Here is a 19,683-nt window from a genome sequence, read left to right as displayed (position 1 = left end):
CAACCAGCTCCAGGAACAAAAATTCAGGAGTAGCTCCATCCACTGAGGCTTTCAAGTTGACAATCATTGCAGATTTGTGGCTGATAGATGTAGCCTCGTCAATGAGAACAGACAACTTGCTTGAAGACGTCACAATACTGTGAACTATTTTTTTCTGCATCTCTTTTGCTATGTGTTCTACAATTTTTGTGGAACTGTACCTTGAGTGCAGACTAGTGCCCATGTTGGCACCATTTTTCTCCTGAAGCTCAATGAGACTATCATGGTCAGTAAAAGGTTGGTTCATCTTCGCAAGATAGTATGCTGTTCTGAAGGCCCTTTCGGCTTTCGGCCGAAAAATATCACCGAATGTCAGAGAACAGGGTTACGTTGGTAAGCTAACGTGTTGTTGTGATGACGTAATCAAAACGCGGCGACAAGCACGGCGCGCGACCATGCTCGCGGCTGGCTCACAGCCAACATGTCTGCCGCTTGGAGATATTTAAAAATATCAGAGAAAGAGGCGCGGGTTGCGATTTATAAAACGTGTTCAGCTGACATTTCTCGAGGGGGTGTAACTGCAAAGACTTTCATCACTTCGGGATTACTCCACCACTTGAAATCAAAACACCCGGACAAATATGCGGAGTAAGATCAAATCACAAGCACTGACAGCGAGAGACTGTTCAGCGCTGCCTCTCATGTGCTTGATGAGAGGAGGAGCAGACTTATGGCTGATAAAGCAGAGAAGCTAATGTTCATTAAAAAGAACCTCCCACTTTTCCTTAATAAGTAGACAAGGCTGGCTTATCATAAGCTTATCTAGTTCTACATGTCTACTCTATACCCACTTTCCTGAACAATTTTCATTGTGAGTTATAATTCACCATCTCAGGTTATCATTAGGGGGAAATGACAGCAGCACAGTGTTCAAGATATTGTACTTTCGGTATCTAAATGATACAATGTTGTTTACATTGCTCATGAGGACAGACCACCTTATTTGCAGATTCTTGAAATTGTAATTTAATTTGTAATTGATTGTGGATTTTGTATCCAGTTTTCACTTTATGTATCTTTATACAATGTTTACTACTTTGCTTATGAGGACAGACAGCCTTATATACAGATTCTTGAAATTCAATTGTAATTTCATTTGTAAATAGTTACATTCATGTGGATTTATCCAGTTTGCACATTTGTATGCATGCACTTATAGGTGCATTTGTTGTTGTTGAAGGCCTGGCTGTTACAGTCTTTATTTACACTGTTTTGTTGTAGGCCTACTGGTCTAGATGTTTATGCAGTTTTAAAGCACCTTGGCTTTGTTCTGAATGCACTTTGTTGTAGTTATCCTACAGAGAAAATAAAATGCACTTGACTTGGAATTAATGTACTGTATGCATTCAAAAGTGCTGAATAAATGTTTTATGGACCCATAATAGTGATTATTATTTAAGTTAAGTTTTGCCAGAGTCAGGTAGCTGAACAACATTGGTAAAAATGTATACATTATATATATATACATTATATATATATATATATTTCTATTAATCATTTTCGGCCTTTCGGCATTCGGTTTTCGGCTAACTGTTTCCTATTTTCGGTATCGGTTTCGGCCAAGAATTTCCCAATCGGTGCACCCCTACTCAATCAATCAATCAATGTTTATTTATATAGCCCAATATCACAAATGTTACATTTGTCTCAGTGGACTTCACAGTTTGTACAGAATATCAGTATAACAATACGACACCCTCTGTCCTTAGACCCTCACATCGTACAAGGAAAAACTTCCAGAGAAAACCCACAGTTTAAAGGGAAAAATGGGAGAAACCTCAGGGAGAGCAACAGAGGAGGGATCCCTCTCCCAGGACGGACAGACGTGCAATAGATGCCGTGTGTAAATTGAAAAGATAATACATTTGCAACATAGGTAGTCCAAATGTTTGGAAATGCATGTGTGTGTATAATAGGAAGATGAATCCACGAGGATATCCATCCAGGACTTATGATCCAGGACCACAGCCACGACTCAAGATCCAGGACTCGCGATCCATGACACAGGACCGCAGGATCATCCATGACTCCGGATCCCGGCGTATATAGACACCAAAAAGAAAGAAATTTGGGGAAGCTGGGTTAATCGGAACATGAGAGTACACAGGTATAGACAGAGAGAAGGAAGAAGTAAGATGTCCCCCGATAAACTAAGCCTATATCAGCAAAACTAGGGGCTGAATCTAATCAGCCCTAACTATAAGCTTTATCAAAAAGGAAGGTCTTAAGCGCACTCTTAAAAACGGATAGGGTGTCTGCCGCCCGAACACAAACTGGAAGCTGATTCCACAAAAGTGGAGCTTGATAAGAAAAGGCTCTGGCTCCCATTGTACTTTTAGAGACTCTAGGAACAACCAACAACCCTGCATTCTTGGAACGCAATGCCCTAGTAGGACAGTAGGGTATAATGAGTGCTTTAAGGTAAGATGGCGCCTGCCCATTAAGGGCTTTGTAGGCGAGAAGAAGAATTTTAAATTCTATCCTGTGTTCTATAGGGAGCCAGTGTAAGGCAGCCAGAACAGGAGTAATGTGGTCCCTTTTCCTAACTCTGGTTAGTACACGAGCTGCAGCATTTTGAATCAACTGAAGCAACTTGACTGACTTCTTTGTACACCCTGATAATAAGGAGTTACAATAATCCAGCCTCAAAGTAACAAATGCATGGACTAGTTTCTCTGCATCGTTTTGAGGCAAGATATGCCTGATTTTTGCAATGTTACGTAGATGGAAGTAGGCAGTCCTTGAAATTGATTTTATGTGGGTGTTAAAGGATAAATCCTGATCAAATATAACACCAAGATCCCTTACATTCTCACTGGAGGCCAAATTAATGCCATCCGTAGTTAGTACATCTTTAGCTAATTTGTTTCGTAGATTCTTCGGGCCAAGTACAATAACTTCATTTTTGGTCGTGTTTAACATCAAAAAATGTAAGGTCATCCACGTTTTTTAAGTCCTTGAGGGAGTCTTGAATTTTATTTAGATGATTAATTTCATCAGGCTTGATTGATAAATATACTTGAGTATCATCCGCATAACAATGAAAGTTTACAGAATGATTCCTTATAATATTGCCAAACGGAAGCATATATAGTGTAAACAAAATAGGTCCAAGCACTGAGCCCTGTGGCACTCCATGGCTAACTTTGGTTTGCATGGAAGATTCATCGTTGACACGTACAAACTGAGAGCGTTCAGATAGATAGGACCTAAACCAGCCTAAAGCAGTTCCCTGTATGCCAACAAAGTGCTCTAGTCTTTGCAATAGGATATCATGGTCGATAGTATCAAATTCAGCACTAAGATCGAGCAAGACAAGAATAGAGACAAGTCCCTTGTCTGAGGCTATTAGAATGTCATTTGTGACTTTAACCAGAGCTGTCTCTGTGCTATGTTGTGTTCTAAAGCCAGACTGAAAATCTTCAAATAAGTCATAGTTTTTTAAGTAATCACACAGCTGTTTTACGACTGCTTTCTCAAGAATTTTTGAGAGGAACGGAAGATTAGAAATAGGTCTATAATTGGCTAAATCCTCTGGATCAAGGTTGTGCTTTTTAAGAAGTGGTTTTATCGCTGCTACTTTGAATGATTGTGGAACATAGCCTGATAATAAAGACATATTCATAATATTTAATAAAGAAGTGCTAATTAATGGAAAAACTTATTTTAACAACTTAGTGGGAGTCGGGTCTAAGATACACGTTGATGGTTTAGAGGAGAGAATCATTGAATTTAATTGTTCAAGGTTTATGGCTGAAAAGCATTCTAGTTTACTATCTAGTGTAATATTAGAACTTACGTTTCCGGGAGCTGTTGATAATACTATACTGGTCAAAGGCAAGAGGTCATTGATTTTGTTTCTAAGAGTAACAATTTTATCGTTAAAAAAGCACATAAAATCATTACTACTGAGTGCTATGGGAATAGAAGGCTCAGTCGAGCTGTGGCTCTCTGTCAGCCTGGCTACAGTGCTGAAAAGAAATCTTGCATTATTCTTATTCTCATCTATTAATGAAGAGTAGTAGGCTGCTCTCGCTTTACGCAGTGCTTTCTTATATTCATTGAGAGTAATATGCCAAATTAAACGAGATTCTTCAAGTTTAGTGGAACGCCACATCCTTTCAAGTTGTCTCGACTTTTGCTTTATTTTGCGGATTTCGGCATTATGCCATGGAGCTAATCTATGTTGTTTTATTTTCTTCTTTTTCAAAGGAGCAACAGAGTCTAATTTTATTCGCAGCGCATCTGTAGCACTATCAACAACATGATCAATTTGGGGTGGTGTACATTTTGTATAAGTTTCCTCCCTTACATTCAGACATGCTATCGAGTTAAGTATTGGTGGGATCTCTTCCTTAAATTTGGCTATAGCACTAACAGATAGGTTTCTGCTGCAGGAGCTTTTGGCTAATGCTTTGTAGTCTAGTAACAGTACTTCAAAAGTTACTAAGAAATGGTCGGATAAAGCAGGATTATGCGGTTCGACTAATAGTTGCTCAATTTCAATACCATAAGTCAGAACAAGGTCGAGAGTGTGATTATAGCAGTGGGTTGGTTTATTTACACTCTGACAGAAACCAACAGAATCTAATATAGAGTTAAATGCAACAGTAAGGCTATTTTTATCATCGTCAACATGAATATTAAAGTCACCTACGATAATTACTTCATCTGTTTTAAGTACCAAAGTTGATAAAAACTCTTTCTGAATAAGGACCTGGTGCACGGTACACTGTAACAAATAAGATTGGCTGCAAAGTTTTCCAGGTCGGATGTGTAAGACTAAAAACGAGGCTTTCAAAGGAGGTATAATTAAATTGTTGTTTAGTATTGATAAGTAAACTTGAGTCAAAGATTGCTGCAACTTCACCTCCTCGGCCCGTGCCTCGGCAATATGAGTATTGATATGGCTGGGTGGAGTGGCCTCATTTATGCTGACATATTCTTCATGTCTCAACCAAGTTTCAGTGAGACAGCATATATCAATATTATAATCTGATATTAAATCATTTACCAATATTGCTTTAGATGCTAGAGATCTTATGTTTAAGAGACCACATTTAATCTTCCTGTTTTGTTGCACTGTAGTAGTTGTTACATTTACTTTTATTAGGTTATTATGTATGACACCTCTATTAGGTTTTACCTTAAATTGTCCTTGGGCAGACACACACACCGTTAATATTGGGTATTTTATTGGGTTCGGGATTCCTATGGATGACTGCCTAGGAGAGAGCGCAGAGAAGCGTGTAAGACTGCGACTCTGCCTCCTGGTCTCAACTCCAGTTTGTCATGGATTAAGTCCACAAAGCCCTGAAATGTTTGCCGAAATGAGATTTGCACCTTCCAAAGTAGGATGAATGCTGTCTCTCTTAATCAGACCAGGTTTTCCCCAGAAGGCTGTCCAATTATTTACGAAGCCCACATTGTTTGCTGGGCACCACCAAGACAACCAGCGCTGAAATAATGACATGCGGCTATACATGTCATCATTGATCAGATTGGGGAGGGGACCAGAGAAGATTACGGTGTCCGACATTGTTTTAGCATAACTACACACCGACGCCACATTAAGTTTGGTGCATTCTGATTGGCGTAAACGAACATCATTACCACCGACGTGAATAACAATCCTACTGTATTTACGTTTATTTTTAGCCAGCAGTCTAAGATGCGCCTCAACGTCGCCCGTTCTGGCCCCCGGAATGCATGTGACTGTGGAGGCTTCGGTCTCTAAATTCACGTGTCTCATAATAGAGCTACCAATAACCAGAGTTGGCTTCTCAGCGGGTGTCTCGCTGAGTGGGGAATATCTGTTAGATACGTGAACCTGCGGGTCCTGGGGACCTGCGGGTTTCGCGTTATGCCCTACTGAATACAGAATCTGTCTCTGCAAACACAGTCTCTGACACAGCTCTCACCAAATTTCCCACTAAATCCTGTCCACCCTTCTCCGTGAGCTCCTGGGCTATTTTGTGTGCTCTGGACGTCTCATGTCGTCTAATCTTGTTTCTCAAAGAGGCCAGAGAAGTTGATCTGCTTGAATCTGAGGACTGGATCTTAAAGTGCACCCACTCCTCAGACATAGACACTCGTTGTTCTGTGAGGACACCGGTTGATTTTGTAGCGCTGCAAAGAGGACAACCTGGAAATAAACAAAACCATGATACAAGTTTGTACCAATAACATCTGCAGAAAAGATCCAAGATTTACTCAAAAGTATTTAATAAACTGCTCACGATATTTACATCATGGCTAACAAATGCATGAAAAGCAGATAAAAGGAGAAACATGTTCCACTTTTTCAATAGCTAATTATTTGACAACTACTGATAACTAACATATAGTAATGTAATGGTGCAAATGTTTTAAATGCACTTTTAACATGACCATGAATTAACTCTCATTTGCATAGTCATTGACTTTATGAATTTATGTTGTTTAGATCAGCTTTCCTTTGCATGTGTGCTGACATTTACCTAACTTTCTGTCCCTCCACTCTAACCAAGGATGCCTGTTCTTAAATTCCATAGCCTGACTTTCAGTCCACAAGGCTGGCCAGGAGCTCTCATCTGTGTCCGAAACAAGGAGATACTATAAACATTGTGTTCTGTTTATGACTGCGCACGCACACACACACACACACACACACACACACACACACACACACACACACACACACACACACACACACACACACACACACACACACACACACACACACACACACACACACACACACACACACACACACACACACACACACACACACACACACACACACACACACACACACACACACACACACACACACACACACACACACACACACACACACACACACACACACACACACACACACACACACACACACACACTCTCTCTCTCTTTCTCTTCCATTGATCCACCACACTAAGGTTGATCAGGTTAGCTAGCTAGTTAGCTACGTTAATGATAACCATGCTAATTTCACTTACCGGGTAAATTTGCGGTAGCGCCGGGCTCGTTCTCTGTCACCTTTAGGACAGCCGCCTGACCTGGCTCTTCTTCTGTAGTGGTAATAGGGGAAAACTTCGGAAAACATTGAAATATTGTCGTCTGTTTTCGTTTCATGTTTGCTTCCTGTTTAGCGCTCCGCGAACTTGAATGGTGGACGGATCAAATTCTGATAACGTTAGAGAAACGTGGGGTTTGTCAGAGCCGAACAGATTGTGTTGCTGTTGCCTAGCAACAGGCCACAGGCGACGGAAGCCCCAGACGTCCAAAAGTATTAACACAGAAGGGGCGAAAGCGTGAAAGCGCAGTCACAAAATGATGTTGTTACGTATCATCGCTCATTTTTAAGAGGGTATACGGAAATCACTGGCATTTTCTAGTGGGTATACGGCGTATACCAGCGTATCACGTAGACTACACCACTAGTTAGTCCCAACACTGGTAAACACACACCTGATCACCTGAGAGCTGCCGTTTCATTCAGACTGTTTAAAAAAAAACAACGGTCTGATTTTAACAACTCAATGTGTGATTGTTATAGCAGTAATATTAGACACTAATAATACAGTAAACTATTAACACTGTACATATTATTGTTTGCCCGTGGGATTAGGATTATCGGTAGTGAGAGCCGTGCTGCATTTTCCTCCGGTCGGATGTGATACAAAAACAAAGCGATTATTTTTGTTGTTGTAAACTCACGTGGATTAAACTACATGTATTAGTGCATTCATTTCAATTCGCAAACATATGATACATTAAATGATCGTGAGGATGATGATTGAAAATCGTTTGTTTGAGCCAGGCTGCATTTCCTGATGAAAAAACATAGCGATGGTTTTGTACTTACACCTACGTGAATTAAACAACATTATTTTGTTAAATAAAAACATGGTGATGTTTTGTAAATGATTACATGTCTCTTATTTAGCACAGAATATGATCCTATCCGTGACATATGGATCTTAACAAATATCCGCTATATCAGACACCTGTAGATCTATCAGCTGTTTATTTCACATGAGTTCCAGTGTGGCAGCTTTTCACGGCTCCCACTGGTTTCATTAAAATTACATTTATTTGTCAAGGGGGCGTATCAAGTCCTGCGGGGGGGGTTTTCCTTTTCAGCAGGGGCCCACCCCGTGCAGATCACGGACCCGCACGGGTAGGCGTCTGAAATGAAACGCTACATCTGTAAGTGCATTGAACAAATCAATGACTGGATGTGTCAGAACTTTCTCCAATTAAACAAAGATAAAAATGAGGTAATGGTTTTTGGAGCCAGGGCAGAACGTATAAAAGTTAGTGCTGAGCTTCAGTCTGCAATGTTCAAAACAACAGATAAAGCCAGAAATCTAGGTGTAATCATGGACTCTGACCTGAGTTTCAACAGTCACATTAAAACAGTTACTAAATCAGCCTACTATCACCTAAAGAACATATCTAGGATTAAAAGACTAATGTCACAGCAGGATTTGGAAAAACTTGTCCATGCTTTTGTCTTCAGTAGACTCAACTGCTGCAATGGTGTCTTCACAGGTCTCACTAAAAAATCTATTAGAAAGCTGCAGCGGATTCAGAACGCTGCTGCTCGAGTCCTCAATAACACTAAGAAAGTGGATCACATCACTCCTGTTCTGAAGTCTTTACACTGGCTTCCTGTGTGTCAAAGAATAGATTTTAAAATACTGCTGCTGGTTTATAAAGCTTTGAATGGTTTAGGCCCAAAATACATTTCTGACCTCCTGCTAAATGATGAACCATCCAGATCTCTCAGATCTTCAGGGACTGGTCAGCTTTCTTTCTCTATGTCAGAACTAAACATGGTAAAGCAGTGTTCAGTTATTATGCTCTAAATATCTGGAACAAACTCCCAGAAACCTGCAGGTCCGCTGCAACTCTGACTACTTTTAAATCCAGGCTGAAGACTTTTCTTTTTTTCGCTGCTTGTAATTGAAACTGAGCCGTTCTGTTCATCAGTAAAGTGGAACTTCTGTGTGAACTATTCATATCTTAAACTGCACTGTAACTTTTTATTCATGTACTTTTTTATTCATGTATTTTTTTTCTTTTAATATTTCTTTTATTATCTTTTACTATTTTTAAATGCCTTTGTCTGAATTGTGGTGTTAGCTGTTATGCTTTTATTGTGATAGAGCTAACAGGATGTATGAGACCGGATGTGGGGACAACTGGTCATGCTACTACCAAATGAGATGGAGAGTACAAGCCTGAATAAAGTAACCACCATGCTCTAAACTGTCTGTATTACTTTACGCCATACCACGACATGGTGTCAGAACGTGGGCAGCGGTAAAGAGCTAGGTTGAAGTTGGAAAGAGAGTTGTGGAAAGTTAACATCTGCAAGCGGCGAGATGTTAGACGACGGCGGAGCTGCAGCCGCACCGGCTGCACAGCCTCCACAACCTCCCCAGCTACAGGCTAATACTAACGCTCCTCCGAGCGCTACGTTCACCATTCAACCACCTGAAGCATTCGACTTTGCAAAGTCTCAGAACTGGGAGCGATGGATATGCAGGTTAGAGAGATTCAGACTGGCCAGCAACCTCCATCTTAGCACGGAAGCTAACCAGGTGAACACGCTAATCTACTGCATGGGGGATGAAGCAGACGACATCCTACGGGGTCATGATTTATCCGACGTACAGAGACAGCAGTACACTTCGGTAAAAGCCACACTTGAAACGTACTTTGTGCCTAGAAAGAACGGGATATATGAGAGGGCAAGATTCAATCAGAGAGTGCAGCAACCAAACGAGGCTGAAGACGCTTTCATTATTGCATTGTATTCCCTAGCAGAAAACTGCAAATACGGAGCACTCCGCGACGGGTTAATAAGAGACCGGCTCGTAGTGGGGTTGAGAGACACCAGTCTAGCTGAGAGGATGCAGTTAGACAAGGATTTGACGCTCGAAAAAGCAGTCAATATGGCCAGACAGTCCGAAGTGATTAAAAGGCAGCAAACAGACCTCAGAGGAGGGGGTAGAATGGACATAGATGCAGTAACAAAAGGCAAAAGACAAAACCCATTCACCCCAAAGTCCCCTCATCAACCAATGCACCCATCAACAAAACCACAGCCATCATCTGATTGCCAGTCATGCTACAGATGTGGAAAGTCCCCTGGTCATGCAAATGCACAGTGCCCAGCCAGAGAGGTGACATGTCATGCATGTGGAAAGAGAGGTCATTACAGTAAAGTATGTAAATCTACCAAAGCAGTACATGCTGTAGAAACAGAAAGTTGCGATGATGATGACGACGACGACGACGACGACGACGACGACGACGACGACGACGACGACGACGACGACGACAACACTTCCTTGTTCCTAGGCTCAGTAGATGCAGGTTTAGACCCATGGTATGCTGATTTGACTATAAGGGACCATAAGGTCAGGTTTAAGATAGACACAGGAGCTGATGTCTCAGTTATTCCAGCCCAGACCTACTATGCCATTGCTGAGAGCAACACTTTAGCTAAGCCTGACAGACCACTGCCCAGGTCACATGCTTCTATCTGTTTTAGGCAGATACAGAGAGTCACTATGCAAAGGAGAGCAGGTGATACAGGAGGATGTTTACATTGTCAATGACTTAAACATAGCCTTGTTAAGCAGACCAGCAAGTGTAAAGCTTAAACTAGTCTACAGAGTAGACAAGTCAGAGATGGAAGAGTCCTACCCAAAGTTGTGTCAGGGTTTATGTATGATGCAGCAGCCATACACTATTAAACTCAGGCCAGACGCTATTCCCTATTCCCTGGCCACACCTAGACGGGTCCCCATCACTCTACTCGACAAAGTGAAAGAGGAGCTCAAAAAAATGGAGGACATGGGGTCATCTCCAGAGTTGAAGAGCCGACCGACTGGTGTTCGGACATGGTTCCGGTGCCTACAAAGACTGGCTCAGTGCGCATCTGCGTCGACCTCACCCGCCTCAACGAAGCAGTTCGCAGAGAGAAATACATATTGCCTTCAGTTGAGCAGACAATTTGATCTCTGGCAGGAGCCCAGATCTTCAGCAAGTTAGATGCCAACAGAGGATTTTGGCCGATTCCATTATCCCCCGAGTCGTCACTGTACACAACGTTCATAACTCCCTTTGGGCGCTTTTACTTTAACAGACTGCCCTTCGGCATAGCGTCAGCCCAAGAAGATTTTCAGCGGCGCATGTCAATGATTATCGACGGGCTGCAGGGGGTTGTATGTCACATGGATGATGTCCTCATCTGGGGGAGAGATCAACAGCAGAACGACATCAGACTACACACTGTCCTCAACAAGCTCCAAGACGCCGGGGTCACACTAAACATGGAGAAGTGTGAGCTAAGCAAACGTGAAGTCAAGTTCCTAGGTCATATTCTGTCAGCTGACGGTGCGCAGCCAGACCCAGACAAGGTAAAGGCTGTCATGTCCATGAGAGAGCCGTCCAACACAGGAGAGGTTTGCAGTTTCCTGGGAATGTTAAACCAGCTGGGAAAATACATTCCAGGTCTAGCCGAAAAGGACAAGCCGCTGAGAGACCTTCTCTCAAAGAAGTATCAGTGGGTCTGGGCTGTGCACAACAGAAAGCGTTTGACCAGCTGAAAAATTATCTCACATCACCTCCAGTGCTGACGCTTTACGACCCCAACAAAGAGCTGAAACTGTCTGCGGATACCTCTTCCTACGGACTGGGTGCGGTCCTCCTACAGAAGGAGGGAGAGCAGTGGAAACCAGTCGCGTACGCATCGCGCTCTATGATAGAGACAGAACAGAGGTACACCCAGGTGGAGAAGGAGGCGCAAGGATTGACATGAGGGTGCGAGCGTTTTAGAGACTTCCTAATTGGGAGACATTTTGCCATGGAAACTGACCACAAGCCACTTGTCAGCCTGCTAGGTCACCAGGCACTAACTGAGCTTCCTCCCAGGATCCAGCGGTTTCGACTCAGACTCATGAGGTACAGTTACACAATCCCACACACACCTGGCAAAGCCCTGTTTACAGCCGACACTCTCTCACGCTCACCTGTCAGTCAAAACTCAAGTTCAAAACTGACAGACAACGACTTAATGGAAGACACAAACATCTAGGTGGATGAAATCATCAATAGCATGCCCGCCAGCTCAACATACATGGCACAACTGAGAGAGCGACTGCAGGAAGACAGTGTTTGCTCGGAGGTCATGTCATACTGTCAGAGAGGATGGCCTGACCGCAGCCAGCTCACAGGTCCATTTAAAGCTTACTGGCCTGATAGAGCTGTACTTACTGTACATAATGGACTCCTGCTCATGGGCTCCAGACTAGTCATTCCCACAGCGATGCGCAACACTGTCCTCGATGCACTACACGAGGGACATCAGGGGATGACCAGGTGCAGAGAGTGGGCCAGAGAGACGGTATGGTGGCCTGGCTTGAGCGGCCAACTAAACGAGCTGGTGAGAAATTGCAAAACATGCATCAAAGAGCGTGGCAATCCTGTGGAGCCATTAATGTCCAGTGAGCTCCCAGAGAGACCATGGGGAAAAAGTAGGTTCTGATTTATTCACACTCAACAATGAAAACTACCTACTAGTAGTAGACTACTACTCTAGGTATGTAGAGATTGCCAAACTAACTCCCACACGATCTCAGGATGTTATTGGGCATCTCAAATCAATATTCTCTAGAAGTGGGGTCCCAGATAATTTTTTTAGTGACAATGGCCCCCAGTACTCCAGTCAACAGTTCAAGGACTTTGCAGTAGCCTACGGGTTCAAACATGTCACTAGTAGCCCTAGGTTCGCTCAGAGTAACGGGGAGGCGGAACGTCACGTTCAGACTGTGAAACAGCTGCTAAAGAAAGCTAAGGATCCGTATCTGGCTCTGTTGGCCTATAGAGCTACACCACTTGCTAATGGCTACAGTCCTGCCCAGCTCCTCATGGGCAGGAGACTGCGCACTCCAGTGCCCAAGCATCCCTCTCTACTCACCCCAGAGCTTCCAGACAGCACTGTTGTGGCAGCTAAAGAAAGGGAGAGGAGGGTGAAGGACACTGCAAATTTCAACAAAAGGCACCGTGTGAGAGATCTAAGTCAGCTCACACCAGGTCAGCCAGTGTGGATTACAGATACAAAGTCTCAAGGCACAGTGGTTTCGTCGCACTCAGCTCCACGTTCCTACATAGTGGACGGGCCTTCAGGCACCATCGGGCGGAACAGACACCATCTTTTCCCTTTTCCAGAGACTGTACCACACACAGCTCACACTCCAACACCCAGCACACCACCCCAACCAGGTGAGCCTACACTGGGTTCTCCAGAACGCCCTGAGTCACCAACACAGACTCCCAAGGGGCACACACCTGTCTGTACACACACACACGGTCCTACCACTAGGTATGGCAGAGTGGTGGTAAAACCTCACAGACTGGACTTGTGAACTGGGGGGGGAGACAAATGAATGTGAAAAAAAAAAGACGATGTGAAAAGGGAAGAATGTTGAATAATTTTTTGTTTTGATGTTTAGATCACTTATGCTCACAAATATATTGCCTGACTCAGTGGTTGTTTTTGTTATTTTTCATCAGAAGCCTTAAGAGTGCAATGTTATATTTTTGAGTAAATAGCTATGTGATTGTACAGAAAGAAGTGTCATGACATGTTCTGAGGTTCTTGCAGAGTTATCAGTTTATCACCTGATTTTGCATTTTCTGAGTCACAGTATATAAATGTGACAGTCTGTTCTGTTTTCTTAAGAAAGGGAGATGTGGTGTTAGCTGTTATGCTTTTATTGTGATAGAGCTAACAGGATGTATGAGACCGGATGTGGGGACAACTGGTCATGCTACTCCCAAATGAGATGGAGAGTACAAGCCTGAATAAAGTAACCGTCTGTATTACTTTACGCTTACCATGACACGTCTTTCATTTTTGTAAAGCACCTTGAATTGCCTTGTGTTGAAAGGTGCTATATAAATAAACTTGCCTTGCCTTGCCTTTATGTTTTAAACATATTGTATAAAACTCCCCCACTACTTGGACTATTCCTTGCACCCCTCTAGAATAAGCCCGAATGGTCTCAACCATATCGCATCAGTAACGTGCACTTGTTGTTATAACAAGATCGCAAGGACACTGGTAGGGATCGTACAATTGGGTGTTGTTCAGTTTGTGTGTTGTGGAACATGCGTGTTACAATTTGTTTAAAGGCTATTTGATAACAAGTTGGCAGCTGCGAGCCTTTATTAAAATGCTCACGACAGGCCTATACTCTTTTAGTTTGTGAACAAATAATAATCATTATGTTTTATTTTATCCGACTATATGTAGGCCTAATGCTGAAGAACATGGGTTTTTTGTTTATTATATTATGGCTTGCGTAATATAGGCTATATTTATTTATTTTCCGTTACGCACGATATTGGCAGAACTTGTTTGAACTTTTATTAAAAGTCACTTTTCAATAAAAGATACATCTGAATGCCTTGATTATTTCATCCTTATAGAGTTGTTATCAATTTGTTTTAAAGCTCAATGAATAACAAAGAAGACCTTTGACCGGGAAATTTACAATTTGTCCGGAAGATTTAAATCCTAACGGACAGGGTGACCGGCACACATTTTTTCTAACGGGAACTCTGACATGCGTGCATGAAAATATACCACATACCCAATTACAATTGCATGTTCAATTCACTGCCCTGGAAGTTAATAAAGTTGTTAAAGTTGGAACAGCCCACCGTGGACAGCCGTTCTTCCTTGCATGTCAGTCGCCGACACCTTCTCACAGAGGACAGGCAAATCTAGCTGCAGCACTACCCTTATATTTTCGCACGCCGTGTTCTCAACACATATTTTTTTAAACATTTTTAACATTTTCAACATCGTGGATACATCCTTATATGCTCCCGGCAACACACTGAACGTCAACTTTGCCTCCTTATTACACTCAGCCCTACTTTAGTGGGAACAATGAGTCTGCGTCTTTGATGAACACAGGAATAAACGCAGATCATACTCTGGCTGCAGCCTTGACCGGCACTTGCTTTTGATCAAAGTCAATGCGGAAAACCCGCACTCACACAGGTAGGTGGAGCTGAAGGGAATGAGCACTTTTTGGCGAGGTGGGGGAACTCGGTCTCCCCAGACAGCCAAAAGCGTGCACGTGTCACTTTACTCATCTTTTTTTCGTTATTTTTTTTCTCACGCTGCGCCTCCCCTGAAGCTCTCTGGTGCCCCCAGGGGAGGCGCGCCTCACACTTTGAAGACCGCTGGCATAGAGTACCTCTAAGATGATAATAGGGACTGGTACATGAAGATCTTTTCTACAGAGAGATGTAGAAGCTGACAGCTACACAGTACCTTGAATGCCACGATCTCCTCTCCCTCCAAGAAGAAGAGCATGTCCTTCCAGTTGAAAGAGGATTTCTTCCTGTACACATCCAGCGGGCCACTGGGGAGGTCAGCCACTTCATGAGCCATCTTGTTATAATCAGGCTGACAATATCCACTTTAAAAAGGGGAAAAAACAAGTAATTGGTTTCTCATCATTGCAATAACTGTTCCACCACTACTGTGTCTCTTTGTTGACATTTAGTTTCAAGAACTTCATTAATTTAGCTCATACGTCACTCAAATGAGCTCTACCTTTACCAGTTGTGATGAAAACACGTAAATAATCATAATAGTAACTCAGTATACAATTCTGAAAATGGCCAATACGGTATTTTTGGTATTTTAAGTGTTTAATTTGTATGCCAATACTCTTTTACTTTTACTAAAGTAAGATTTTGAATGCAGGACTTTTTAATTAGGACAAAGTACATATAACATGTAGTATTGCTACTTTTTCTTAAGAAATACATCTGAGTACTTCTTCCACCACTGGAATCATAGTTCCAGTTAAACTAAACTTAAACAATAATTAGATTCAGTGGTGTCAGGTAACTAAGTACATTTAGCCAAGTACAATTTTGAGGTACTTTACTTTATTATTTCAATATTGTTGCTACTTTGTAAAGGCAATAGGTGAATGTTGTAATTTTACTCCACTACAAGTATTTAATACCTTTAGTTATTTCACAGATGTGGATGAATGATGTGAAATATAATCAAGTGTTAAATCAGACTTTAGTTCCACCTGTAGTAAATTCACAAGCTACCCTGCAGTATACAAAGTCATTCAAACTAGCTGCACCTTTACCAGCTTTGAGAACACTTTCATGATCAATCATTATAAAACATATCATATATATTATTCTGAAATGGACCAATCTGCACAACGACTACTTTTACTGTCGCTACTTTCACTATATTTTGATGATAATACTTTTCTACTTTTACATGGATAACATGCAAGAAATGTACTTTTAACAGAGTATTCCTACACTCTGGTACTTCTCCCACCTCTGTAAAACACCATATAGATTCAGTTGAGCTGCTCAGTTCAAAGTCTCTGGACGCTGTTTCACTGGACGATGGTAAAAAAGGTGACTGTTATTAAACCCTGCCATTTCCCACTGTCCCAGAATAGCCAACATATTAAAGTATAGGTTGTTACTGTTAAGTTATCTGACAGCCCTGACTCGGTAGTGTTTCTCCACTATTACCTTACACAATGTGTTGTTCCAATGTAGTCACAGCGCTACAGCGGAATAACTGAAGAATTAGTCAATAGTTTACATAATAATTTGTGTAGCTATGTCTTACCTTCAGTTCTGTCAGCTTACCCTGTTAACGTCGCCCACTCGTTTCTTCCGCTGTTATACAACTAGTGTGACAGTAGCTGTGTAACCTTTATGCAGCCATGCTAGCATAACAACACCGTTTCCTGAATGTACCTTTCAAAATAAAAGCACCATGTTCACACGGTTATTGAATGTGAACCTTCAGAATAAGAATACAAACGTGTGTTTCTTTTTGTATAAAATAAATGTGCAAAAAGTACTGTTCTGTACATTCAAGCCGTTAAAACTGTGTCTGTATTTCAGCGTGAAAGACCGAGTTGCTAAAACGCTTTAGCCTGAATCGCGTTTCCGGTCCAATTACTTCAGTTTTTCATGGTTTCTCTTTATCGATCAATTTTTCATGACAAGGTTCCTTCGTATTATTTGCTAAATGTTGCCAAACTAAAAATGTAGCCTGCCCTAAAGCCGGGAGACACTCGCCTTGTGTGGACGCATCTCTGCGGTGACACCACGGAGGAAACGACAGCTGACAGCGCGCGACAATTGTTTGGAGGTTTTTTCGACCTAGAACGAACAGATTGGATTTAATTGATAGTTTTTGTGGACGATCCCCCCCAAAAAAAACAGCTCTGCTGTCTGGGCCCCCCTGACCGTGTGTATTGACTGGAGTGACGTAGGATTACGAACGTGCATTCAGGAATGCACGTTCGTAATCTGCCTGCTGCTGCGGACGGGGATGAGGAAGTGGATGCTGAAAGTCGAACATCGGAGGAAAAAGTGGATAAAGAAACAGGAAAGAAGGGTGATAATACTGAAATAAAGCACGGCCAAGGAAGGAGTGGAACAACTGAAACTATAAACAAGGATGATAAGTGTGCTAAATGTGACACTGGGGAAAAAGAGCTTATACAGTGCGAACGGTGTGACGAATGGTCTTGTTTCAAATGCCAGAACATACAGGTGTTGCAGTATAAATGGAGTCATGACAACTGGCGACATTCTATTATTTTTGTCATAGGAATCCGGGGCGTGTACATTGAGGACCCATTGTTGATTTACCAGGAAAGAAACATGCCGATCGCCTCGTTTGTCGTTTACGTTCATCTTTTGCTATATCTGTCTCCATAGGATCACTTTGATGCACATTCATTACTCGTATGTGAGGTTGTGGGGGAGAGGTCGATATCGTGACGCTTACAGGGAGGTATCGAACATTACAAAGTAGGTGACTGTGTAGATGCCTGTTCAAAATATTGCAAACTTGAATAAATCATTTAAATTATATATTTGTTTCCGATTTTCATTTGTACATCGTTCTTAATGTGATGTATAGTAGCTTTGATAGCTGTCCATACCTTCAGACAGCCTAAAAGTAAAACACAAGTTGTTTATTCACAAACGCTCATCGACATGACTGGATCACTCATGACAAGTTGTGATCAGCTCCGATTAAATTGTGATATCAATTCTGTAGCTATTCTCCAGAGAGCACGTTTTTTTGATGAAATACCTGTATCCCTCTCATCACAACAAGACTCTACACCAGGGGTAGCCGACACGGTGCCCGCGGGCACTTAGTCGCACGCAGGGGCAACGTGAGTCGCCCGCCGGGCATGTTCTAAAAATAGCTCGCCAAGCAAATCCAAAATGTATAAAATACTCAAAACAAAAAAGGAAATGTAATTAAAAGAATCTACCCTATGCATAAACGAAACCTCAATCATAGCGAACCCTATCTACTTACTACAACTCTATGTCTATCTAACACCCCTCCTCCCCCCACCCCCACAATGAATATCGACCAATCACGTTCTTGCTTGATTTGCGGGACCAGCGTTGCAGTCGGGAAGAAAAGCAATGTGGCACCTCCCCGCTGATTTTCCTTCTGGCAGAATCTACACATCAGCCCCATTGAACAGCCTATCATGCCAGCCGATACCACACATGAGGGGCAGAGTTTTACTGTGTGTGTGTTGCAACTTGCATATATATTTATTGCACTTGACGCACACATACACATGGCGTAATTTCCTTTAAAAAAACCGTTTAAAAGGGGAGTGATTAGTCAAATATGCATAAATGAAAAGATAGAATGCTAACTAAGTAACATAAGATAAGAATAAACAAGTTGAAATGATTTGTTATTGGTTGTGATCATATCCTAAAGATGTTTGGATTATTGAAAAGTATACAGCTCCCTTTCATATGAGTGTTGAGAGCTGTATCCATCAATTCATTTTGTGCTCCAGATTGATGCATTTCACTTCAACGTTTAAAAAAAATTCCCCTGGAGGATGTGAGGTAAACACTGAAAACGGGTCCCACAGACCCAAACAGCACACAAAGGTTAAAGGTAAGCATATAATAATGTTAAAATCTGCTAAATATATACACTGCAAAAAACAAAAAAAAGAGGAGTAAAAGTAGCCCCCGACTTGCTTTATTTTTTTAAAGTAGCCCTCGTCCTAAAAAAGGTTGGTGACCCCTGCTCTACACTGTGCAGGAAAAACAATTACATACATGAAAATAACCTTGATGCATGGGAATGAAACACACAAACTATCTTCCGTGGCTATGCTGATATGTCACAGTAAAAGTCAACCACATAAAAGTAAGTCCAGCGGGGCAAACGTTGAATACATATAATACAGTAGTTCTATTATGCCTTTAAGCCTATACGTTTAACCCATAAGAACCCGGACCCATTTCTACTTTTGGGGAAATTAAGGGGAATGTCATTTAGACTAAATAGACCACCTAGAACACATTTCTGACAAGTAACCCCCTCCTAGTGTCAAATATCTGAAATGTGACATATATGTCACATTGGGCTTTAATATAGTAAAGTAACTCTTATTTATAACTTCATTAATGAGGATGATGTTTTGGTTTACATTTGTTTGAACATACTTTCAATTGAATAATAAAGAATATGTTAACTAAATATAATTGAATCAGCTAAATTAACTGAGC

At 41.8% G+C, this 19,683-nt stretch overlaps 1 protein-coding gene across 3 annotated transcripts in view; it reads right to left on the bottom strand.

The window, feature by feature from the left end:
- acox3 (acyl-CoA oxidase 3, pristanoyl) overlaps nt 1-18,343 on the bottom strand; it is a 78,089-nt gene extending 59,746 nt beyond the window's left edge. The window contains exons 1-3 of one of the 3 annotated variants that reach the window (XM_079695268.1): nt 18,221-18,343; nt 16,753-16,863; nt 15,386-15,533 (exon numbers count right to left, since the gene is read on the bottom strand). In XM_079695268.1, coding sequence (XP_079551394.1) covers nt 15,386-15,505 — 120 coding nt within the window. In that variant the 5' untranslated portion in view covers nt 15,506-15,533; nt 16,753-16,863; nt 18,221-18,343. Of the gene's footprint in view, nt 1-15,385; nt 15,534-16,732; nt 16,864-17,190; nt 17,934-18,220 lie in introns of those variants that run through there. The other 2 variants (XM_079695267.1, XM_079695266.1) reach the window with 2 other exon arrangements.
- Between the last annotated feature and the right edge of the window lie 1,340 nt (nt 18,344-19,683).

The sequence above is a fragment of the Notothenia rossii genome, assembly GCF_949606895.1.
Source record: "Notothenia rossii genome assembly, contig: scaffold_58, whole genome shotgun sequence".
NCBI classification, from domain to species: Eukaryota; Metazoa; Chordata; class Actinopteri; order Perciformes; family Nototheniidae; genus Notothenia; species Notothenia rossii.
The sequence above is the reverse complement of the archived record's forward strand: the minus strand, read 5'-3'. Positions and strand labels throughout refer to the sequence as shown.